A 25,809-nucleotide genomic window follows, 5' to 3' on the forward strand; every position below is an offset into this window, starting at 1 on the left:
GCTGGCTGCAGACCAGCACACCAACCCTGTGGCTAAGGTTCTCTACACACCGCCCCTGACACTGCAGAGCTGAACTGCCCTGGAGCTTCAGGAGCCAGTGGCATCTGTGCCCAACACTAGCTCAAAGGGGAGGGGGGAAGGAGGGAGAGATGTTGTCCATACTGTGACAGAGACCAGGTGTTTTTCTAGGGCATCCCCTCACCAGGGACAAACCACCAGCACAGAGAGAATATTACACAACGTTGTGTTTCAATGGCCAGGCCTCGCTCGGAACAAGGCTCACACAGGGGAGAGACCCCTCTCCCCACATGCAGCAAAAGACAGAGGCGAGGAGGGGTCTGGAGTCAAAAGAAGAATAGCTGAACTAGGGTCCAGTGGCTACACTGACGTCACAGCGCCCCATCGGCCCTGCTCCGTGGATCCAGGAGCAGAGGCTAGGGTGCTGATGCAGGAGGCACAGCCAGCCCTTAGGCGTACTCGAGCTGCGCAGGGCTGTGGGTGTCTTCGCTCTTGTGCTCTGCACCAGGCATGCTCGCCTTCCCCTCACCGCTGCTGCTGCTGTTTTCAATGGGTTTGGCAGAGATGTAGTCCCGCACTTCGATCTCCATTCGCTTCGCTTTCAGAGCCGCTGTGTGCAGTTTCTCCAGGAAGTCTGGCATGCCTGGCAGGAAAGGCAGTGACAGTGAGTACCAAGGAAGTGCAGGGAGGGGACATCTGGACTGCTCCAGAAACAGGCTCAGACCTCAACACAAACAGCCGCCAAAACAATCCATCCAGTGTGTAGCACACAAAGTGAGCATCCATCCCCGCAAAACCTAGGCGCCTCAATGCCCCCTGACTAATTAAGAGGCAGGAATAAGTGTGGGAGCTAGGAACTCCCAACTCAATCACTGACACACTGATCTCAAGGCACAGTGAGGTGAGGTGACTTGCCGAGTTTCCTCCTCTACAGCAGGGCCAACGGGGCGGCAAGGGAAAGCACACACAAGAACACTCACAGGAAGGTGTATGCAGAGATGCCATCAAATCAAGGAGGACTTGATGGGGCAGTAAACTTCCTATTCTGTTCTATGTGAAGCTAGAATAAGGTTGCCCAACACTTTCCATTACAAGACCCTCTTTTCAGTTGCGTATAAATCTGCCAAACATTAACACTTTGGGTTGAAATTTCTCATGACAGGTGTTTGCCTCCGGCTGAATTTGTCTGGGAAGTTTCAGCTAAACTGTTCAGTCATTTCGGAGGAGGAGGTTAGTTAAAACAAAGTCTTCCAAACATTTCATGGAGGAGCTCTGCCTATGCTTTGCAGCAGGGTCTTGAAATTTGGCTGGGGAGATGCTGTGGTGTTAGGGATGTGACTTGTGCTGTCCCTGTGAAAAATTAATCCAAATCGCAAGCATCTGAAGAAGTCTCCGTTTGCACTTTAGAGACTTGAGAAGTTCACTAAATCACCCTAGATTCCATCTGCACTGAACATGCTCCATCCCCTCACAACCCCTATGTGTCATCCCCAAGTGAGTCTGCTCCATCCTGGGGCTGATCTGGACTTGCCCTGCAATTGCTCCTCCTGACTGTTGCTATGACACTGGAACCTAGAGCAGGGAGCCTGTCTCTCTTTTGCTAAGGGCTCCCCCTTCTGGTACCCAGGAAATAGACGAGTGAGAAAATGGTGGAAGGGTTATGGGAACCAGAGGGTGGGAAGGAGCAAAGGGGGAACAAGCAGGCTGGGGTACAGGAACAGAATGGTCTATAGCCACTAGAGTATACGTCCCCAAAACCTGGTATCAAACCATGGAGTTCTCAGGCTCCAGACTCCTCTGCTGTCAGCAAATTTCTGTGAAACCACTAGCAAAGTGCCATCCTCCTTTAGCACAGGTCCACGTGGAGTAAGAGGTAGTAATTGTACTATTCCCCTCTGCCAGCTCAAGTTGGAGAGGGCTGGGTTTGCAAAGGGCTGAATCCTGCTGATGGCCCATGGGCAGGTCAGTCTGATTCTACAGTGAGAGAAGTTGTTTCTTCGGCCTTTTTTTTTTTTTTAAATTTGGAAGTTACTTCCCAAAAAAGCTACACTGAAAGAATGTTAAAGATGCAAAAGTCAAGCACTCAACAGTTAGGCAATGACAGAATTAAAGCAACCTTAGAATCATAGAATATCAGGGTTGGAAGGGACCTCAGGAGGTCATCTAGTCCAACCCCCTGCTCAAAGCAGGACCAATCCCCAACTAAATCATCCCAGCCAGGGCTTTGTCAAGCCTGACCTTAAAAACCTCTAAGGAAGGAAATTCCACCACCTCCCTAGGTAACCCATTCCAGTGCTTCACCAGCTTCCTAGTGAAAAAGTTTTTCCTAATATCCAACCTAAACCTCCCCCACTACAACTTGAAACCATTACTCCTTGTTCTGTCACCTCTATGAATAGTAATTTCATGCTCTAATAAGAATATAACATTAGGGATCTATTATCGACCACCTGACCAGGACAGTGATAGTAACGATGAAATGCTAAGGGAAATTAGAGAGGCTATCAAAATTAAGAACTCAATAATAGTGGGTGATTTCAATTATCTCCATATTGCCTGGGAACACGTCACCTCAGGATGAAATGCAGAGACAAAATTTCTCGATACTTGAAATGACTGCTTCTTGGAGCAGCTGGTACGGGAACCCACAAGGGAGAGGCAACTCTCGATTTAGTCCTGAGTGGCGCGCAGGAGCTGGTCCAAGAGGTAACTATAACTGGACCGCTTGGAAATAGTGACCATAATATAATAATATTTAACATCACTGTGGTGGGAAGAACACCTCAACAGCCCAACACTGTGGCATTTAATTTCAAAAAGGGGAACTATGCAAAAATGAGGGGGTTAATTAAACAGAAATTAAAAGGTACAGTGACTAAAGTGAAATCCCTGCAAGCTACATGGACGCTTTTCAAAGACACCATAATAGAAGCCCAACTTAAATGTATACCCCAAATTAAAAAACACAGTAAAAGAACTAAAAGAGAGCCACCGTGGCTTAACCACCATGTAAAAAGCAGCGAGAGATAAAAAGGCATCTTTTAAAAAGTGGAAGTCAAATCCTAGTGAGGTAAATAGAAAGGAACATAAACACTGCCTGATTAAGTGTAAAAATGTAATAAGAAAAGCCAAAGAGGAGTTTGAAGAACGGCTAGCCAAAAACTCAAAAGATAATAAAATGTTTTTTAAAGTACATCAGAAGCGGGAAGCCTGCTAAACAACCAGTGGGGCCCCTGGACGATCGAGATACAAAAGGGAGTGCTTAAAGACGATAAAGTCATTGCGGAGAAACTAAATGGATTCTTTGCTTCAGTCTTCATGGCTGAGGATGTTAGGGAGATTCCTAAACCTGAGCCGGCTTTTGTAGGTGACAAATTGGAGGAATTGTCACAGACTGAGGTGTCACTAGAAGAGATTTTGGAATTAATTGATAAATTTAACAGTAACAAGTCACCAGGACCAGATGGCATTCACCCAAGAGTTCTGAAAGAACTCAAATGTGAAGTTGCGGAACTATTAACTAGGGTTTGTAACCTGTCCTTTAAATCGGCTTCTGTACCCCATGACTGGAAGATAGCTAATGTAACGCCAATATTTAAAAAAGGCTCTAGAGGTGATCCCAGCAATTACAGACCGGTAAGTCTAACGTCAGTACCGGGCAAATTAGTTGAAACAATAGTAAAGAATAAAATTGTCAGACACATAGAAGAACATAAATTGTCGGGCAAAAGTCAACATGATTTCTGTAAAGGGAAATCGTGTCTTACTAATCTATTAGAGTTCTTTGAAGGGGTCAACAAACATGTGGACAAGGGGGATCCAGTAGACAGTGTACTTAGATTTCCAGAAAGCCTTTGACAAGGTCCCTCACCAAAGGCTCTTACGTAAATTAAGTTGTCATGGGATAAGAGGGAAGGTCCATTCATGGACTGAACTGGTTAAAAGACAGGGAACAAAGGGTAGGAATAAATGGTAAATTCTCAGAATGGAGAGGGGTAACAAGTGGTGTCCCCCCAAGGGTCAGTCCTAGGACCAATCCTATTCAACTTATTCATAAATGATCTGGAGAAAGGGGTAAACAGTGAGGTGGCAAAGTTTGCAGATGATACTAAACTGCTCAAGATAGTTAAGACCAAAGCAGACTGTTGAACTTCAAAAAAATCTCACAAAACTAAGTGATTGGGCAACAAAATGGCAAATGAAATTTAATGTGGATAAATGTAAAGTAATGCACATTGAAAGAAATAATCTCAACTAAACATACAATATGATGGGGGTTAATTTAGCTACAACGAATCAGGAAAAAGATCTTGGAATCATCGTGGATAGTTCTCTGAAGACGTCCATGCAGTGTGCAGCGGCAGTCAAAAAAGCAAACAGGATGTTAGGAATCATTAAAAAGGGGATAGAAAATAAGGCCGAGAGTATCTTATTGCCCTTGTATAAATCCATTGTACGCCCACATTTGAATACTGCATACAGATGTGGTCTCCTCATCTCAAAAAAGATATACTGGCATAAGAAAAGGTTCAGAGAAGGGCAACTAAAATGATTAGGGGTTTGGAACGGGTCCCATATGAGGACAGATTAAAGAGGCTAGGACTTTTCAGCTTGGAAAAGAGGAGACTAAGGGGGGATATGATCGAGGTATATAAAATCATGAGTGATGTAGAGAAAGTAAATAATTAAATAACTTTTCCTTGTTCCCATAATACAAGAACTAGGGGCCACCAAATGAAATTAATGGGCAGCAGGTTTAAAATAAAGGGAAGTTCTTCACACAGCGCACAGTCAACTTGTGGAACTCCTAGCCTGAGGAGGTTGTGAAGGCTAGGACTATAACAGCGTTTAAAAGAGAACTGGATAAATTCATGGAGGTTAATTCCGTTAATGGATATTAGCCAGGATGGGTAAGGAAGGGTGTCCCTAGCCTCTGTTTGTCAGAGGGTGGAGATGGATGGCAGGAGAGAGATCACTTGATCATTGCCTGTTGGGTTCACTCCCTCTGGGGCACCTGGCATTGGCCACTGTCGGTAGGCAGGATACTGGGCTAGATGGACCTTTGGTCTGACCCAGTACGGCCATTCTTATGTACCACTGAGAACAGTCTAGATCCATCCTCTTTGGAACCCCCTTTCAGGTAGCTGAAAGCAGCTATCAAATCCCCCCTCATTGTTCTCTTCTGCATACTAAACAATCCCAGTTCCCTCAGCCTCTCCTCATAAGGCATGTGCCCCAGCCCCCTAATCATTTTTGTTGCCCTCTGCTGGACTCTTTCCAATTTTTCCACATCCTTCTTGTAGTGGGGGCCCCAAAACTGGACACAGTACTCCAGATGAGGCCTCACCAATGCCAAATAGAGGGGAATGATCACGTCCCTCGATCTGCTGGCAATGCCCCTACTTATAGAACCCAAAATGCCGTTAGCCTTCTTGGCAACAAGGGCACACTCTTGACTCATATCCAGCTTCTCGTGCACTGTAACCCCTAGGTCCTTTTCTGCAGAACTGCTGCCTAGCCATTCGGTCCCTAGTCTGTAGCAGTGCATGCGATTCTTCTGTCCTAAGTGCAGGACTCTGCACTTGTCCTTGTTGAACCTCATCAGATTTCTTTTGGCCCAATCCTCTAATTTGTCTAGGTTCCTCTGTATCCTAACCCTACCCTCCAGCGTATCTACCACTCCTCCCAGTTTAGTGTCATCTGCAAACTTGCCGAGGGTGCAGTGCACGCCATCCTCCAGATCATTGATGAAGATATTGAACAAAACCAGCCCCAGGACTGACCCTTGGGGCACTCCGCTTGATACCGGCTGCCAACTAGACATGGAGCCATTGATCACTACCCGTTGAGCCCGACGATCTAGCCAGCTTTCTATCCACCTTATAGTCCATTCATCCAGCCCATACTTCTTTAACTTGCTGGCAAGAATACTGTGGGAGACCATATCAAAAGCTTTGCTAAAGTCAAGGAATAACACATCCACTGCTTTCCCCTCATCCACAGAGCCAGTTATCTCCTCATAGAAGGCAATTAGGTTAGTCAGGCATGACTTGCCCTTGGTGAATCCATGCTGACTGTTCCTGATCACTTTCCTCTCCTCTAAGTGCTTCAGAATTGATTCCTTGAGGACCTGCTCCATGATTTTTACAGGGACTGAGGTGAGGCTGACTGGCCTGTAGTTCCCGGATCCTCCTCCTTCCCTTGTTTAAAGATGGGCACTACATTAGCCTTTTTCCAGTCATCCAGGACCTCTCCCGATCGCCATGAGTTTTCAAAGATAATGGCCAATGGCTCTGCAATCACATCCACCAACTCCTTTAGCACCCTCGGATGCAGCGCATCCGGCCCCATGGATTTGTGCTCATCCAGCTTTTCTAAATAGCTTTTCTAAACCTTCATTTGCCCGTTTGTGTCTCTGTATTAGGATAGTTTTTGGTTACATGATCACATACTATTTTTTCCCAGAGCACCCAGACCTTGTGCTCTGGGAATGAATCAGGGTTGTGTAGTGACAGAGGCTGTCTGTAGGACCTCTGCCTCATTTGTCGCAAAAGTCACGTGGTGTGTGTTTACTCCTCCTTTTCTGGGTGCTAGGAGACACGTAGGTCCAGATGTGCAGAACTGCAATGGAAGTGGAGCAGAGTTGTTCTTTGATCAGACAGAGGGCTATAAAAATGCTAAGTATTTCTGGGGGGGGGGGGGGGGGAAACAAAACAAAAACCACCCAGACCTTAGGTATCACACCTAAGGTCTGATACCCAAAATTTGTGAACACTTGGCAATTTTGGTCTTATTCTGTGCCGCAGCTGCAAAAATGGGCATACCAGCATCACCTACTCTCATGAGGGGGTGGTGAAGGCACATTCATTAACGTTTGTGAAACACTCAAATACTACAGTAAGAGCACCACAGAAACAGCCAGGAGGAAATTCCAAGTCCTGGGTCCATCCAGTGCAGGTTTTGGATGGTGTGTGGTAAGCAAAGCCTGAGGGCATATATTGAATGAGGGGGATCAAGAGAAACATTGAACTGAAGGAGATGGGTACCGTGGGGAAATAGTATTTAATTACATGATCTCATTTTATTATATTGCACATGCCCAAGGGAGCCAAATTAAGGGCTCCTGGACAACCTTAATTCTGCATTTCCCTACTTGAGCGCTTGACTTTGCAATCGTAATGGTTTAATGTCTTTCTACACAGGTTCTTATCTCATCCTCATAACTGTAGTATCCTAGTGCTTTCAGTCATGCACATTGTAAAGTGATTAACAGGCATCATGTGTGGCTCGTTCTCTCCCCCAGAGAGCTGTGTGCCCACGGTACAGATCAGAGGAGTGCACCTGGCACTTGGAGGGGAAGGGGAGGAGGTTTAAGCTGGTGAGAGATTTCATTCCACAGCTGCAGACCATCCCCTGAGAAAGCTCTGTCTTCTCTACAAAAAAGCTTCACCCCATGGAAGAGTTTTCCATCGTGCCCAAGATGCAAAGCTGCTGACCAGTGTCTTCCCTGCCAGGGCTTTAGCCTCAGTTAGATATGCTGGACCCAGACCACTGAGCAACTTGAAAGCAAGAACTGAGAGCTTGATTTTGACTTGCTATTTGATGGGAAGCCACCATAGGGAGTGGATGCCAGACCTGCTCTGCTTACTGTAGCCCATGCTGCTGAGAAGATGCGCTGCCATGGTCTGCAGATGACGTCAGTAGAGGTTCTCAAACTAATAGACCCTGGTGTAAGCAGGACCCAGCTGGTGGCAAGGTGTTTTCAATTAAGGTCCTTGTCTCTAGCACTCCCTCATGCTGGTGGTCTGAAAGAGCCCAAGCTTTAGAGCATCCATTTTACACAGGCTTTCGGGCCTATGTGGATAGAGTCTGGGGGTGCGAAACTAAAGACCTTTAATTGGCAGTGGGTTGATTAAGCTACTGAACGGATGGATTGTGTCTCAGAGGTTCTAAGCAGAGCAGAGCGTTCGGGGATAAGTCACCTGTTGCACAGCCCTTCCACTCCAATCCCAGGAGCAGGCAGCTTCTATGTTTTCACCCACTCTCTAGGGGAGACTAAAACACACCATGTGCATCTGCAGTGGCCAGTGAGCCAAGCCCATTCGAGTGCTCTGAGGGTCACCCTGAGGGTGATGAGTTTGTTCAGCTTCTTCCTGATCTTACAAGTAGTGATTTTTTTTAATGGCAAGTTCCAGTCTGTGGGTCTCAACCTTGGCAGTGTGCCTTTAACTGCCCCTGGGGTGGGCAAATCACCTGGTGCGAGAGGGAAGGAACGCCATTCCAGAGTGCAAGGATTGGAGGTACAAAGGCCACAATGGGAAAGTAGGTAAATCCCCTCAAGTTTCAGACAGACAAGAAGTCACAGACAAGCTTCCCAAGTCCCATTTCCCCTTGATTGCTAGTCAAGGGAAATCAGTGAGAATCGGCACCGCTGGGCAGCTCTCCTATACCGTTATCTTTCTCAGGCTCTTCAAACTGAAGCCCCTGCATAGTGCACCCCCCCCCCCCAGGGATAGAGAAACCAACAGAAAAGTCTGAGGCTCTTCACCATGCATTCCCCAGATCCCCCATGCCAGATCTCTAGTTTGTGTACTAGAGTCTGTCTGTAGTCCCCAAAAGAGGAGGTCTATCTGACCAACACAGGCAAGGTTCTCCACAAAACACCCTCCCACTGCTTTCATTCCAGAAACAAGGAGGCCGGAGGACTCATGCTGCTCAAAGGAGCCAGACTCCCAAACCAGAGTAGGGATGTAAGTATCGTTTAAAAAGCTAACTGGTTAACTGACTAAATGGAGAGGGGCGCGCGGGGCTGGGGCCGTTCTGGCTGGCGCGGCGGGCCCGCAGCTGCACCAGCCCGCCAAGGGCTGGGGGTTAACGGTTAGGCTGGGTTAACTGGTAAGACTAATGCTTACTGGTTAACCGGTTACTATTTTACATCCCTAGACCATAGCGAAGGGTTAGAGCCAGCGACTCACCACTAGAGACCATCCAGCTGACACAGTAGCGCGGGAACACTGTCTGTGGATTGTCGCTGTACGTCAGCAGGTAATCAAAGCCGTTCTGCAAGAGGAATAAGTTTAATGATACCTGACCTGTCACAGGAACCTCTCAGCAACCAGGGCTGATCTTACAAAGCCACTACCTAAACGGGGCAGATAAAGCCCGCATCTCAGTCAGCCTCCAGTGCTGAATGACTCACAGGAAGGTGTTTTAGTTCCACAACACTATACCACACAGGGAACTTTCTTCCTGGCTACCACTTATAACCAGGAAGCATGAGGATTGAAAGCAAATGCATCAGAATCCTGACTAGAGTCTCTGCAGATACTATTGGCATTATATGTTTTAAGTCTGAACCATTTTCCTCCTCCAGTCTCTCTTCAATTGGGGCAAGAGAAGGCTGACATGCAGGGCTTTGATGGAGATCCACAAAAACACGAGGACAGACACGACATGGAGGAAGCAAGCACAGGGCTCAGTATGAAAATCATCAGATTTAATCCCAGCTTCAAGTGTCTTGAGTTGCTTCATTTTCCCATATGAACCCATATGATGACAGCATATTTAGTCAGCTAAATAGGGTTAGTTTGTGACGTGATAAACGTGTCATTTACCCTGACCACGCTTCAAAACCCTGAGCAGGAGGATCTGAGAGAGGCAGCAGATAAGAAGCCTTTAGAACAATACATAACCGCAATAAAATTAGAGATATTGGGTTCAGAAATAAGAGCATAAAATACAAATGGGAGGGAATTACTCTCAAATCTTGGTTCCAATCAGCTAGCTGCTACACAGGTTGACCAGCCAGAGTCTAAGGGGCAGATCTAGGCTGCTGTGTATTCTGCTAAGATCACATAAAAGCTCCTCCCAAGTGGTTGAAGCACAAGGGCCAAGATTTCCAAGAGTAACTAGTGATTTGGGGTGAGACTCCTTAAAGGGGCCTGATTTTCAGAGGGTGTGTGCTCAGCACTTAGGAGGAGTCTCAATTTGGGCACCCAAAAAACCAGTCATTTTCAAAAGTAACAGAACAGAACACAGCACTTTGAAAAAGTGCCCGTGTTATGCAGGTCAGAGGACATGATCACAGTGGTCTCTTCTGGCCTTGGAATCTATGAAAATCTTGGCTAAGCTGTCACCTTTGACTTTGGGTACTTAGCTCAATAGCAAAACCAAGGTGACACCAAGGAAGTCACAGCTTTGTGGCTGTGACCCAGGAATCTCTTGGTGCCAACTGGCAAGGAGGTTACAGAAATCTCTTGAGTCTGCAATGTACATGGTAGCTCACCAAGAGAGCATCATGTAATAAAAGCCTATGTCACTCTGGTCATCAATGTAATTGTAAAATGTATGTATACATAACTCCTTGCACAGTATCCATATATACTGAAAATATGTTCTCAAAGAATAGCTAGGCACTGGTCACCAACAAAAGGTGAAAAACAAGTTTTCTGTCAGACAAGAGATGTTTACCTGTCTGCTTAAATGCAAATTAAGAATTGTATGTTTCACAATGAGCCATCTATCACCAATCTGAACTGAATGCTAATGAAGGATTGTAAGAAATGTCAAAGAGAAACTAACAGGGAGAGAGGGAGAGAGAGAGAGAGGGAGAGTGTACACACACACACTCCCTATCTATAGGTGCATATCACAGGTTTGTTCTACTATATTTGGAGGACAAAGATGACACTTCCTAGGTGACAGATTCCAGCATAAGTGCACAGCGAATTTGCTTCATGAAAGTGGGATCTCAGCTAGGCTTGGCTGAAAAAGCTGGAGAGAAATGTGGGTGAAAAGCTTCTTTACACAAGACAGTAACTTATTAAGTTTAGGTTTCCTTTCCTTCAGAAAGAATATTATTTTATATGTAACCATTTTCCCAAAATTTTTACTCAGTATCACTTGATTCTCTGTTCTTTATTCTTGTTTTCACTATAAATATAACTCAGTCCTGCAGCATTAAGCTAAGAGGTGGCCCTGAGTTGAATCTGACAAGCTGGTGTGTCCTGTTGCTTTGGGAATTCGGAGAGTGTCCAGTGGATAAGGGGCTGGACACTGCAGGGAACACTTGGAGCACTTGGGTTGGTGCGTGCCTATTGCTACCTGTACATACAGCACAAGGCTTGTGGGGTCCGGAAGGCTGTACTTGTGCTGCCAGAGGCTGGTGGTTTCAGGGAGCACAGACAAGACTTCCTTATGCTAAAAGCAGGCAATTGTGCAGGGGCTCACAATCCTGGGTCCCGTCAGAGTGGTTTCTTGTCATTAGGGCTAGGCGAATCCACACAGCTCTCCCCTTGATACTTAGAGCTGGTATCCCTGGTGCAGCTGCTGCAGACCACAGAGCTTTAGACAGCACATTCAGTTACCACCTTTCAGAAGAGCTACTGTCCTGACTCGGGTTCCACTGGGGAGGCCTTAACGACAGGTGACTGTTCCCCTGGTTTTCCAGACTGGCCAGGAACTCACCTCATCAAATGTCTTGTGTGGTCGGATAACCATCTGGGATTCATAGGTTCGGACCCGCACGAACTCGGGATCTTCTGGGATGCCTGGGTGCTCCACCGCTCTGGAATATATGCAAGATGGGAAAGGGTATTTATAACCCCTCCTGAGGTTAGCTTCAGACCTGGGTCTAAATGGACAGATGCTGACAGCCTGTACTAGTCATCACATATGATAAAATATAGACTCTCTCCGCAATGGTGAGAACCCAAGCTATTCTCAGAGAGCCTCTTGACATTTTGCAGTCATTTAGAGAGGCTCCAACAGGTCATTTATAGTAATACCTAACTCAGTGTTTTACAAAAGAGGGCAATATCATCCCCATTTTACTAATGGGGAAACTGAGGCAGGGACATGAAGTGACTTGCCCAAGTTCACACAGGCAGTCTGTGGAAGAACAGGAAACTGACCTGCCCTATTATCCACCCTGCCTCCCCTGCCATTGATAAGGCATTTTAAAATAGTGTCTGTGTGTATATGAACCAGGTATCGCTACATATGTAACACACCGGATAGCCCTCTCCAGTATTCTCTCCTAACCCAGTGGTATCCAGACACTGGGCTCTTCCTCACCACGCTAGATATGACAGAAGGGCTTCTGACAAGGGACCTGAGAAGCCCCGGCCTTTCCAATTTTGGAGCCACATCCCCCTGTGACGCTCTCAATCTTTCCTCCACTACTGGATCAAGAACATGGCTCATCCTTCAGCCAGCAGAGCAGAGGCGTCCATGGACTGCTGGGCAGGAGGCTTGCGCAGCCATAGCAGAATCCGAGCACCATGCTTGGGCCTTGTGCTCAGTCAGTTCCAGCTTCCTTCATGCTCTCCTCCCACAAACATCACACTCACTCTCTCCTAAGCCTGAAAGGACCTTCTCACGCCTCTTCAACTATCTCGTCAAAGCCCACTTCCTCCAAACAAGCTCCCCCACATCAACATAACGAAGAAGTGGAACACGATGCACACAGTGCAAAACGAAGAGCGACCTCTTGATCTGTAACCATCTAAACTTCCCTCACTCCCATGCCCTTGTCTGCCATCAAACCTAGATTGGACGTGCCTCAGGGCAGGGACCATGTTTGACGGTCTATGCAGCAAACGTCAATAGCGCTGTATAAAGGCAGGATGGTACAGAGCCATGTAATGAGAGACTATATGCTAGGGCATAAGCATAAGAGACTGAATTAAGGCTGCACTGAGGCTCTAATGGAAACACTCTTCTGCCCATTCCCTGCCCTGCACCCAAGTTTGAACCTTTTTGCACTGTCCCCCTCCCAGGCCTGTCCTTACCCATGGCTCCTTGTCTCAGTCTATTCTCCTCATCTCCTCCAGACTCTATCCCCAGTCTCCTTGCGCAGCTATTCACAGTTCTCCCAGGCCCATCTTCTCCCCCCTCTACAGCCTCCAGTCCCTCCCCACCCCCCCACATATTTCTCATTCCCACTGGCTCACAGTCCCCCTCCCTGGACTTCCAATTCAGTCTCCTCCCTGCAGTCCCAGTCCCCACCCGTGCCAGCCTCCAGTCCCAGTCTGTTCCCCACCTTCACTTCAAAGCTTCTTGCTCTAGCCTACTTCCCTCACCCCCCAGGTCCAGCTCTTCCCCTCTCCCCACCACATTTGCGTCATGTGGCTTACTCCTTCACACTGCCTGGGTGCTGGCATGAGGGTCATTGAAAGCTCAGGAGAGAGAGACTCCTTGCTCTCAGTTCTGGTGCCCAGCCCTACCCTGGCACAAAGCTGCCAATAACAGGGAAAGTCCAGCTTCACTCCCTCCAGCCCACGGCTACTGGGTATTGCTTAGTCATACTGTGGAGATGGCACACGCAGAGCCTGGTCAGCACTACAAGCTAGAGATGCTGGAGCATGTGCAGTGCACATCAAATCTTCAGAGATTTTAGCTTACCAAAAAAATCAAAGAAGTCTCTCTCTACTGAGCATGTGTGAACTAAGATTTTTCAAAGAGTTACAACATGGCCAAATTAGGGCAGATTTTCACAGGCTCCGGAAAAGGCACATCCCTGATATAAAGTCCACCCTTCCTGCCAGATTTCAAGTCCCTCTTCAAAGATGCAGGAGCACAAGAGCTTTTCAAAGAACAGGTCATCAGAATTTAATACTACAAAATGTTTTCCCCAAGCCTCATTCTCAGAAACAGCTGAACCAGTACTGTTTCTGAGGCAGACACCCAGCACAGCAAATTTGAAAACAAGGTCTTATACTGGGAAGTGTCAGACAAACTTAATGATTTATAGGCATGGCTGGCAGCAACTATAACAACTTACTGACCCAGGTAAAAGCATGGCAAAGGAGCAAAGCCTACAAAAGAAACAATGCCAATGCTATCTTTGTCAGAGTGACAGTGAGTCTAAGGACAACCCAATCCTCACACTATGGCGCTAGGTGTGGCAGGAATAGCTAGATTGCGTCAGTGATCCATACCGTGACACCAGCACCATCAGATTGTTTTCCCGGTCCACGTTGTACCGCCGAACATAAACGTAGTCCCGTGAATACATCGGGTACTAAAGGAACAAAAACATGCAAATCAGTCCCTTCTAACACCAGACAGGCCATAAGAAAGCAAGGGGGGGGGGGGGTGATAGAGGGAGGGAGGGAGGAGAAAGGAACACTCACCGGGAAGTGAGTTACCCAGTGAACCACCTCCGAGCCAGTGGTCAGGTCTCTCTCAACCACATCCAGTTTGATGACCAGTGAATCCCACTTCTTCCTGTACTCAGTGTCCAGCTACGGAACAAGGGAAGAACATATGACAATTGTGTCATGGGGTGAAGCTGTAGCACGTTTCTTGTATCGTCGAGGTTATGGCTGGAGGAGGTACCCCTCTTCCCCACCTTATAAAGGCAGACAAATGAGCAGTTCCTTATACTGTGGAAAAGCCAAGCTCTACCCACCAAAAATAAACACTGCTTTTGGGAGCCAGGCAGTATTACAGGAAGTTATGACCCCTAAGATACTCTTGCTGGGAAGAAACACACAGTGGCGGGGATGCTACTGCAGCAGGGACAAAGGACTTCATAGCTTTTCCCCTCTATAATGTTGCTTTGGGAAGCAGATGCTCTCTTGAGGGGGACCGGGGATAGAAGGCCCTAGAGGCAGACTTTAGAGGCCTACGACAGACCATCACACAGAAAAAGTTGTAGGCAAATACGAGAATCTTCTTGGTGACCCACTCTCATTCCACTCTCACAGAAAAATGGTAAACAAAAAACACTGCATCACTTGTAGACAAATACTTTTCACAAAATGATCACTCCATATCTCACCTCTCAGTCCTTGTCCTCAAAGAAAACCTGCACAACGCCTTCAAAATACGAGCTTGGGATCTTAAATTCATAACTTTACTAGACATTAAAAAAATCACAGTCTGAAGACATACATTGGATTTATGGTTTATTACAACAAGCTGTAATCCACTAACCCCCCCACCCCTTTTATTCTGTGAGTGCAGAGGTGTTAACAGGCCACTTCACTTTGAATTGTTTCTTACAATCTGTGTTAACTACTTATGCTAAACAATCTGTCCCACCCTGTATTTAGCTGTGACACTAATCCCTGGTCTACACTAGTTAGGTCGATGTAAGGCAGCTTACGTCAATCTAAGGGCAGGTCTACACTAACCCCCCAATTCGAACTAAGGTACGCAACTTCAGCTACGTGAATAACGTAGCTGAAGTTCGAAGTACCTTAGTTCGAACTTACCTCGGGCCACACGCGGCAGGCAGGCTCCCCCGTCGACTACGCGGTACTCCTCTTGCCGAGCAGGAGTACCGCAGTCGACGGCGAGCACTTCCGGGTTTGACTTATCGCATCCAGACAAGACGCGATAAGTCGAACCCAGAAGTTCGATCGCTCGCCGCCAAACTACCGGGTAAGGCTAGACCTACCCGAAGGCCTTGTCTACACTACAGAGTGTTGTCAACAAAACTTATGTCTATGATCAAAAAGTGCTTTAAACAACATCGCTATTGCACATTCTCACTACACTCCCTCTGTCGGCAGAGCAAGTCCACACTTGGCGCTCTCGCACTGGGCTGCTCGCCACCTTCTGCAGCTAGGACTTGTGGGAAGGTGGAGTGGATCGCAGCTCATCATGGGTGTGGGCTCAACGTCCCATAATGCATTATTTTGTGTCCCAGTATTCCCATGGTCTTCTGACAGTATTTTGCAGCATTTTTCAACAGCCCCTGTTTACTGTTGCAGTCATGTGGTTATGAACACATCAGCTGTTGGCTGTCTTGTCAATTTCACAGCTCCTCTGGATGCTCTCCCGCTGACATGGTTACTGCCGTTCATTGAGCTGCTTTTATTACGTTGACTGGAGAGCTCTCTCCCATCGGCATAATGCAGCTACACGAGCGCCCTTACAGCAGAACAGCTGTGCTGCTGAATGCTTGTAAGTGTGGAAATGGCCTCAGTCGATGCAGTGCCAGTGTAGACACTGAGTTGCTTGCATCGATTGTTGCTGCCTTTCAGAAGCTGTTCCACAATGCCCCACACGGATAGTTAAATCGGTGCAAGCGCTCCTGGTGAAGATGCGCACTGCCGACACAAGGAGCGTAGTGTGGACATGCAAAAGCAGTTTAATTATTGTGGTAGCTGTAAGTCAATGTAACCTCGGGTCAACTTCACTTTGTACCTTTCCCAGACCTAAAGAAGAGCTCTGTGCAGCTCAAAAGCGTCTCTCTTTCACCAACAGAAGTTGGTCCAAAAAAAGATATTACTTCCCTCACCTTGTTTCTCTAATCCTAGGTTGTGCCAGCAGTGAGGTGGGATATGAGAGCAGTGTGGGTTTAAGGAAGGGTTTGGCAGCATTAACAATTGCAACTCTGGATAGTCTTGCTAGCCATATAAAACGTCCAATCCTTTTTTGAATCTTGCTGAGTTTCTGGCCTCAACATCCTATGGCAGCAGGTTTCACAGTCTAATTATGCATTACATGGAAAAGTATCTTTTATCCAGAATTCATGTCTCCTGAATCCAAATGCCATGCCCTATCTGCTGGACCAGGATGGCTACCATGGACGAAAATAGAGTCTCAACTAGTTTAAGCAGCTCTATTTTGCCAAGTATTTTTGATTCACCAGAAGAGACATACCAGGTAATAAATGTGAAGAGGGAGCATGAGGTTCATACGAGGGATTTACTTAACGACGGATCCTAAAGAGATTACCAGCCAGACAGGGCATAAAGCTAACAGGAGGTGAGCAGAAGCTGTATACATCTGTAAAGCCAAATAGGCCCACTGCCAGGTGCACTACAGGTGGATTGTTAATACAGAGCAAATCATCCCCCGGTGGGCATCACAACAAAGAAAGCCCTGGGACCTGCATGCAGTGGCTGCCACTTCTCTGCCCTCCTTTGCGGATGGTATGTTAAGTGCTGTGGGTAGAGAGTTGTATTTTATTTCCAACACATCTTGCATCCTGGAATTAGAGAGATGGGCCCAGAAACACTCACCTGCACATTGAAGAACTGCCTGGGAGTCACATCTGTATATGTCCCAAACACTGCAATAAAGGGAAACAAAGAGTCTTGAGACCACAGGTATAAGCCAGTTTGTATCTCAGTTCAGTGGGATCACATGGGAAAGGTCTTTTCCAGAAGCTGCTATCAGGGCTGGAATCACACTACAGAGGGGAGGAGAGGCCGTGACCAGAAAGAGGGACAATATGGGGAGGATAGAGAATTCCAGTGAGAAGCTGGGAGAGGGAGCAGCGTGATGTCAGGAGAGGAAGAAGGAAGTAGGTTTTAGGACAGGCCACGCTGAATTTTTGCTCAGCATTTGAGAGCCAGGCACACCGTGCAGCGTCTGAACAGGCATCATACCGTGACTGACAACACACATGGTTAGGCAAGGGGATGGAGGAATTACCTCTGTACTGATACAGGTGGGTCCCTTCTATTGGACGCCTCCACAGCTTGAAGTGTTTCTTGTCCATCACCATCTCCCAGGGATGCTCCTCGCGAGTGGCTGTTATATCCACATGGGTTTTGGGACCCAGCTTCTGGTGCTCTCCCCCGCTGCTATGGAACAGCCTGGAGACTTCCTCCATGTGCTTCATCTCCTCTGCAGACCTGGGGTGGGAACAGAGGAAAGACTGTGCTAGTCAGTGCCAAGGCCCTGCTACAAAAGAGGCCAGGACCACCTAGTATTTTGCTACATACACAGCCTACGAGGCCAGCAAAGCATTTTCTGGCTTCATTTATCCCAGCAGCAGCCATGTTACAATAGGATTCCCCAAAGGTGCCAGCAATGGGCCCCACACTCCCTGACCAAGGAAACAAAACTCAGAGAAGCCAGGCCGGGAATGGGACAGCAGCTCCACTGTATACTCTTTCCTTCTCTCTGGTAAGGGCTCTTCATGCTGCTCGCTAGGCTCAGCAGGAATCCAAGTGAAAGCACTGATGGGGATTGCAAAGATCTTTTCTCGGGGAGGAGAGAAGGGAAAAGGGGGCACAGTGGGGCAGCCATTAATGCCAGCGCTGCTCCTTAGGAAGCCAAACTGCCCGTGGAGGGGGAGGCAACTGCAAAGGAGCCTGGTCCTTGTACAGATGGACTGAAGCTTTCCACAAGATCAGAAACACTTTCTCCTCGAGAAGAATAGACTCAGCAAGCAGTATTTCCTAGCATTCTCTACGCCGGGGGGGGGGGGGGGGGGGGCGCCAAACTATTTGGCTTGAGGGCCGCATCGGGTTTCGGAAATTGTATGGAGGGCCGGCTATGCCTCCTCAAACAGCCAGGACTTCTGCCCCCCAGCTGCCCCCCCCCACTCCCTGTCCCCTGACATGCGCGCCACGCCCCCCCCCCCCCCAGGACCCCTGCCCCATCCACACCCCCCCCGCTCCCTGTCCCGACACACCCCCCGTAACCCCTACCCCTGACTGCCCCCCGCTGTTCCATCGAACCACTCCTCTCATTCTTGACTGCCCCCCCAACCCAGGACCCCTGCCCCATCCAACCACCCCTTCTCCCTGTCCCCTGACTGCCCCCCGCCACCCCAACCCCTGACTGTCCCCCGGTACCCCTGCCCCCATTCAATCCCTGTTCCCTGCCCTCTGACTGCCCTGTCCCCATCCACAGCCCCGCCCCGACCACTCCCCTGAACTCCCCTGCCATCTATCCAACCCCCCCCTACCCACTCCCTTACCGCGCTGCCTGGAGCACTGGTGGCTGGCGGCGCTAGCGCCGCCCGGCCGGAGTCAGCCACGCCCCTGCACAGCACAGAGACCGGGTCAGGCCGGGCTCTGCAGCCCCACTGCCCAGAGCATTGTGCCGGCAGCGCAGTGAGCTGAGGCTGTGGGGGAGGGCGAACAGCAGGGGAGGGGCTGGAGGCTAGCCTCCTGGGCCAGGAGCCGGGAGGAGGGGCCCGAGGGCCGGATGTGGCCCACGGGCTGTAGTTTGCCCACCTCTGCTCTACACATTTTTAGTCCCTCAAGCAGGGTGAGAACCCCTATATCATCTACAGAGATGGTTCAAAAGTTCAGAGGTGGAAGTCAGACTTCGCTGGGAGCTCAAATGGATCAATCAGCTCTTGTAAATGAAGCTTCCAGTAAAAAGCTACAGTGTTGCCCTGGATTTGAGGGTTTATATAGCCCAGAATGTGATTAAGCTAATTGCAACCATATTATATGCATTCAGCCATCCTGAATTAATGAAATAGACCACTACATAGTTAAGGGTTAATTTGGAGACCGGTATTCAGAAGCAAGGTCATATCTAGCTGGCAGTTTCTGCTAATCAGAATGGGAGGAGGGGACCAATAAACAACTGAGACCGAAAAGCTTGAATCTAGACGCCTCTGATATTAAAAGCTTATTGAAAAAGTTAGGAAAAGTGATGATCCAGTTGGGGTCATTATGACCTGTGTGTTTTGTAGAAGTTAGTTATAAAAGATTAGTGAATAGAGTGTACTTTGGAGCAGTCCTCTGAAGACATCTTGAGAGATGTTTTTCCTGACACCCTTTCTCCCCAGTGGGTGAGCAACTGGCCACTGCGAATCTGCTGTTAGTTACATCTGAGATGTTCTAAACCTATTGCTTGTGTGTGCTTAAATCTGATAAACTGCAGTTTTAGATAAGATTCATGCAAGTAAGCGTGCTCTATCAGCTGGAATTGCTGTGTTCCTGTTGATTTATTCCTAACACTTCCTGGAGTGAAATAGTTAAGTTATCCCTGTTGGGGGTTCTGAAAACCCCAGGTAACAGCAGAAGTAGCCAGCAGTTATCCCTAGTAAATGGATGATAGAATAGATTGCTCGTGTGCAAGGGATGAATTGCTAAAGGAAAAAGACTTGCCAAGGGAAAGAAGCTCTTTGGAACAAGGTGAAACTTCGGGACTAACCCGTTCCTAATGATGACACTTGCAGCATTGAACTAGGGCCAGGGTGCTCACTAAGCCAGAGAAGTGTAGCTGCCCAAGAAAATCTAGGACAGATTGTGCCTGTTCTATTAGTATGATGTTTAGCCTTGTAAAAACGGAGACCCCATAAGATCCCACAGTGCAGCAAAGAACTAATCCCCACTGTGACACTGTACCCCACATTCACCATAGTAATACGATGATGATATAATCATGTAGCACCTTGTACAAAGTATGCCTTGTAAGGTATCATTCTTGACCTGTTGAACATTAATATCCTGTTGGACTGTATGTGAAGTTATAGTTTTGCTAGGTAAGTGAAAACACCCAGTTAGCCTTTCAGGTACAACAATGAAGAAGCTAGACAGTGCTGATGGCTCATCAACAAAGACAATGGACCATGGAAGAGCTGAGCCTTTCTGTGAATGTTTCAGCCGGCCTATAAGTAATGGCTGCAGTGACTGAGCAAGGCACGCAAGGACATGTGACCAGACCACATGATACTGAGCTCCATTTTGGTACTTGTATTCTTCCACAAACTGGGCTGGAAGCTTAGCTTGAAACAAAGGGTTCCCGCCAGATGTAGAGATTATATAAGGTAGGGAGTGACATCATGATTTGTCTTCACTCCCCCATAACTCAACACCTGAAAGATGTTCTGACAAAGGACTTGGACCAGGGAGGGGAACCCAGGCTGCACAGCAATTGCAGTCTGTGCCTTAAGAATCTGCAGGCCTGCTTGTATCAGTCAGGCTGAGAAACTGCTCATTCAAATCCTATCAATCTAGTATGTCAGGCTCCGCTCATTTTTGTTTATTCGCTAGGTAATCTGCTTTGATCTGTTTGCTATCACTTAAAATTCATCTCTCTGTAGTTAAGAAACTTGTTTTATATTTTATCACAACCAGTGTGTCTTTAAATTAAGTTCCTGGGAAAATCTCAGCTTGGTTAACACAGGCATGTTGTGCATATCTTCCCCACAGCGAGGGGAAAGCAAACTATATTAATGAGCTTACATTGTACAGATCCCTGTGCAGTGCAAGATGGTATAATACTGGGTTTATACTCCAGCAAGGGTGCAAGGCTGGGGAGCTAGGAAATGGCTGCTGTCTTGTCTGTCTGTCCTTGAGTGGCTTAGATAAAGCACTCAGGTATCTCAGCTGGGTGTGTGGTGCCACCTGCTGTCGTGCTGGGTGATAACAGGGCCTGGAGAGGCTGGCTGAATCACAAGCGGAGCAGAGTGAGAGTGCCAGCCCAGCTGGAAGGTTAAGGGGCACAGCTGTTCCCACGGGCTCCTAGATTGCACCTCGGGGTGACAACCCGTCACACCCACACTTGACCATTTTTTATATATATTTTGGATTTGTCTCCACACATCCTATGGATTTGTTTGCAAAAGTACACATGAACCTGTACAATGACCAGAGACGTGAAGCTAAAATAGATGGCTCCCTGCTTCCCACATCACAATCTGTCCCATATCACCACCACACTTTTCAAGCAATAGCCCTGTACATGACCGATGTAGTTCCAGAGTTAAGTACTTGGGCTGTTCAGTAACTAACAGCCAAACTGATTACTGAAACACTACAGAGCTAGGTCGTTGCAAGGCAGCTTATGTTGGCCTAACTCTGTAAGCGTTTACACTAAAATGTTGCTCCCGCTGATATAACGCACCTGCTACGCCAACTTAATAACTACTCCTCTGTGAGAGGCGTAGCACTTAGGTCGACGGAGTTAGGTCAATGCAGACACTGCATTATTTACATGGACTTTAGTGGCAACCAGGTGTCCCACAATGCCCCGCCATGACTGCTCTGGTCACCGTTTTGAACTCTGCTGCCCGGTGGCTAGATATACAAGCCCTGCACATTTTTGAAATTCTATTTCCTGTTTGCTCAGCGTGGAGAACTCACCTAGCAACTGCGCAGCTGACCATGCTGGCTCCACGCTCCTGCCTGGAGTACACAGGAGGTGGTGGGTCTGTGAGAAGAGGCTATGCAGGCACAGCTCCAATCCAGCTGCAGAAACGTCGATATCTACAAGCAGATTGCTTGGGGCATGGGGGAGAAGGGCTACAAGAGGGACCTGCAGCAGTGCTGTGTGAAAGCCAAGGAGCTGCAGCAGGCATACCAGAAGGGAAAGGAGGCTAACAATCTCTCTGATACGGAGCCACAGATATGGCGCTTTTACAAAAAGCTGCATGCCATCCTCGGCAGAGCCCCCACAACCACCCTGGATACTTCGGGGGAGCTGGAGTCCCAGGCCCCCTAAGTGAACAGAAAGGTGGTGTTAGGGGAGAGAGAGGAGGAGGAAGAGTAGGGGGGGGGCAGGCGACCAGGGGATCCAGTGGCGTGATTAGCCAGGACCTCTTTCTGACACTGGAGCAGTAGAGCCAGTCTCTGCAGTCCAGCACTGGCAAGCCTGATACAGGGGAAGGAACCTCTGATAAGTATGCAGTTTGCTTCGACATTGCAGGGACACATCTGTTCATTTACTCTGTAATCATGCTAGAAGAAAATGAGATAGTGACTCTGCCTGTGTTGGTTATCTGCTTCTCATTCCCCTGTACATTTAGGCAGAGGGGGCCCTGCAGAACAGTTTGCTCATGTGCACCGGGATGTCCTGCAAATCCTCCATGGAGATCCTGAAGGTAATCTGCATTCCTCTGCCAAAGGTTTCTGGGGAGGGCTGCTTTATTTCTTCTGCCACGTTAGGACACTTTCCCATGCCACTCAGCAATTACTTCAGCAGGCACAATTGCAGCACCCAGGCTAGCAGCATACGGGGCCCAGTTTGCAGCCAGACTTGTGCAGAAGCTGTTCCCTTTCAGCTAAAATCACCACCGCCTATGGAAAACTGTGTCAGTATTCAGTTCAGTTGCCCTATCTGCATATACTCTTGCCCATGAGCTACCCCCGGCTTACTGTCCCAACTCGCCCTCTCCCCCGGACCATACTCACCATGGCTGGGACTGCCGCCATGGTCTAGGAATCCCAAGCAGAAGTCAGTGCTTGTAACTTGTGTGGATGAAAGGGAGTGAGTTCAGTATGCCAACTTTCCATTTAGTTTGTGAATACACTCACAATAGTACATCTGTGCACTGTATCTTTTGCAGCTGGAAATGTGGCCTGCAGGGTCTCTTCATGAGACTCCATCCACGCCAGCGGCACGGCTCAGCCAGATAAGGAGGAGAAGAAAAAGGATTTGGGATGACCCGTTTCCAGAGATCCTGCAAGCCTCTGGTGCTTCAGCTGTCGACCACATGGCCTGGAGGCTCACCCTCATGGACAGAACGGACAAGGATAGTGTGGAGAGGAGAAAAGCACAAGAAAAGGAGAGAGATGTGCAGCAGGAGATGCTAGCACTTCAAGCAGTAAGCAGACATGCTGGAGACTCTTGTTGACCTTCAGATTCAACAGACCCATGTTCATCTCCCTCTGTAGCCCATAAAGAACTGCATTCCGGAACTCCCTACACAACCCTCCCTCCCCATTCCACGTGACATCTGGGGCCACTGCACTACCCGACACTTCACCCTGGGTAAGAGTACAGATAATCAAAGCCACACATATGCCAACCCTCTCTCTCTCTCAGAGGTCAGTGTGTTTGTGAAATGAAAATGACTTTTCCCCTTTAGAGGTTCTTTTCCCTGTATTAATGAAGTTTCATTCAGTTATAAATATTTTGTTTGCATAGGTTTGAAATAAAAGTTTATGGAAACCTAATTCATCTTTATTAGTTCACAGCATATGCTGGCTGGGGCCAACATCATTCACAGATAATAGCAATAGGTGCATTTGCAATGTTATATTAACACACACACACACACCCCTGCATTCATTACAAGGTTCATACTGGGGGGGGAAATGCCAGGCAGAGCACACTACAGCACACACACTACTCTGGGTCACTATTACAATGGTCTTTCAAAACCTCCCTGAGCCATATAGCTCCCCATTGAGCTCTTCTTATAGCCCTGGTATCTGGCTGCTCAAAATCAGCAGACAGACGTTCCACCTCCGCGGGAACGTTTCCCCCTTTGCTTCACAGATACTATGAAGCACACAGCAGGCAGCTATAACCATTGGGATTTTTTTTTTTTTTTTTAAATGAGGTCTAGTCTCGTGAGTAGACAGCGCCAGCTGCCTTTCAAACGGCAAAGGCACATTCAACTATCATTCTGCACCTGCTGAGCCTGTAGCTGAAACACTCCTTGCTGCTGTCGAGGTGGATGGTTTGATGAGCCACACGAGTAAGAGGTAGTCTGGGTCTCCCAGGATCACTATTGGCATTTCAACATCCCCAACGGTAATCTTTTGGTGTCGAAAGAAAGTCCCTGGCTTGCAGCTTTCTGAACAGGCCTGTATTCTTAAATCGTGCATCATACACCTTCCCTGACCAGCCTGCGTTGATATTGGTAAAATGTCCCCAGTGATCCACCAAACTTGCGATACCATAGAAAAGTAGCCCTTTCTGTTGATGTACTCTGTGGCAAGGTGGTCTGGTGCCAAAATAGGGATATGCATTCCATCTATTGCCTCCCTTCCCCTCCTGCCCCAAGTTCGGTAACCCCATTGCTGTAATACTATCCACTATATCCTGCACACTGCCCACAATCACAGTCCTTCATAGCAGAATGTGATTAATGGCCTTGCACACTTGTATCACAGCAACCCTCATGGTCTATTTCCCCAACACCAAATTGATTCTTGACCGATTGATAGCAATCTGTCATTGCAAGCTTCCACACAGCGATGTCACTTGCTTCTCCATTGTTAGTGCAGCTTTCATTTTGGTGTCACTATGCTGGAGGGCTGGGGCAAGCTCCACACACACTTCCAGGAATGTGGCCTTGTGCATCCAGAAGTTCTGCAGCCACTGTTCGTCACCCCATACCTGCACAATGATGCAATCCCAGTCAGTGAGTGCTTGTTTCTCAGGCCCAGAACTGACGCTCCACCATCTGTGGCTGCTCCCTGAACGTTAACAATAACCTTGAATTGTATCTTTTCATGTCCCACAGCAATCTGACCTCCAAGGAATCGTCTTGTTCCCTGTGACTTCTCTGGCAGCTCTGCAAATACTGAGGGTCGGGCAAACTGTGCTTGGAACACTCATCACAATAGTGCAAAGCTGTGTCAGATTCATGCTTCTCACAGATATGGCGGACATATGGGTCTTTTGAAAAGAGGCACAGAACATTATAGGATGCAGATAAAATTATGGGAGGGAGAAAATTGCCTCAAGGGACATTGGGAACATGGTTTCAATCAACCCTGCATGACTCGTTTGCCTCCATAAGGCATTGTAAACCCTTCCCAAAACACCCTGCACTAGGTGGTGGCAAGTTGCACAGTGGGATAGCTACCCGAAATCAGGGCCGGCTCTAGGCACCAGCAAAGCAAGCAGTTGCTTGGGGCGGCAGATTTGCAAGGGGCGCAAGAATCCAGCATGGGAGCTAAGAACCAACAGGGGCCCCTGGGAGCTGTAGTTCCTTGGTTAGCTCCCTGCCTATAGAGCCAGCCCTGGAGCAGGGAAAGAACTACATTTCCCAGCATTCCCTTGACCACTACCAACAGGAAGGGGTGTGGGAAAGGAGTATGGAACTGAAATCTGCAGCTTGCTGTGAATGGTAGGAACAGAGCCAGCTCTAGGTCCCCCCCCCCCCCCCGCCCACACCCCCTGCTGCCCCAGCTCTGGCCCGCACCCCCTGCCACCCCAGCCCTGGGCTCTTCCCCCCCGCCGCCCCAGCTCTGGCCCTCACCTGCATGCCCCTGCTGCCCCAGCCCTGAGCTCTCCCCCGCCCACACCCCCAGCCGCCCCAGCTCTGGCCCCCACCTGCATGCCCCTGCTGCCCCAGCCCTGAGCTCTCCCCCGCCCACACCCCCTGTAGCCCCAGCTCTGGCC

The 25,809-nt window shown here is 48.3% G+C and overlaps 1 protein-coding gene across 1 annotated transcript in view; it reads right to left on the reverse strand.

Annotated features, from left to right (window-relative positions):
• Positions 1-232: 232 nt before the first annotated feature.
• The window catches only part of STARD7 (StAR related lipid transfer domain containing 7), a 38,588-nt gene continuing 13,011 nt past the window's right edge, over positions 233-25,809 (reverse strand). Inside the window, exons 2-8 of the mRNA XM_065399097.1 lie at positions 17,413-17,615; positions 16,998-17,047; positions 14,154-14,264; positions 13,959-14,041; positions 11,485-11,584; positions 8,994-9,078; positions 233-661 (exon numbers count right to left, since the gene is read on the reverse strand). Coding sequence (XP_065255169.1) covers positions 468-661; positions 8,994-9,078; positions 11,485-11,584; positions 13,959-14,041; positions 14,154-14,264; positions 16,998-17,047; positions 17,413-17,615 — 826 coding nt within the window. The 3' untranslated portion in view covers positions 233-467. The remainder of the gene's footprint in view (positions 662-8,993; positions 9,079-11,484; positions 11,585-13,958; positions 14,042-14,153; positions 14,265-16,997; positions 17,048-17,412; positions 17,616-25,809) is intronic.

This window comes from Emys orbicularis, chromosome 2 (assembly GCF_028017835.1).
Source record: "Emys orbicularis isolate rEmyOrb1 chromosome 2, rEmyOrb1.hap1, whole genome shotgun sequence".
Classification (NCBI taxonomy): Eukaryota; Metazoa; Chordata; order Testudines; family Emydidae; genus Emys; species Emys orbicularis.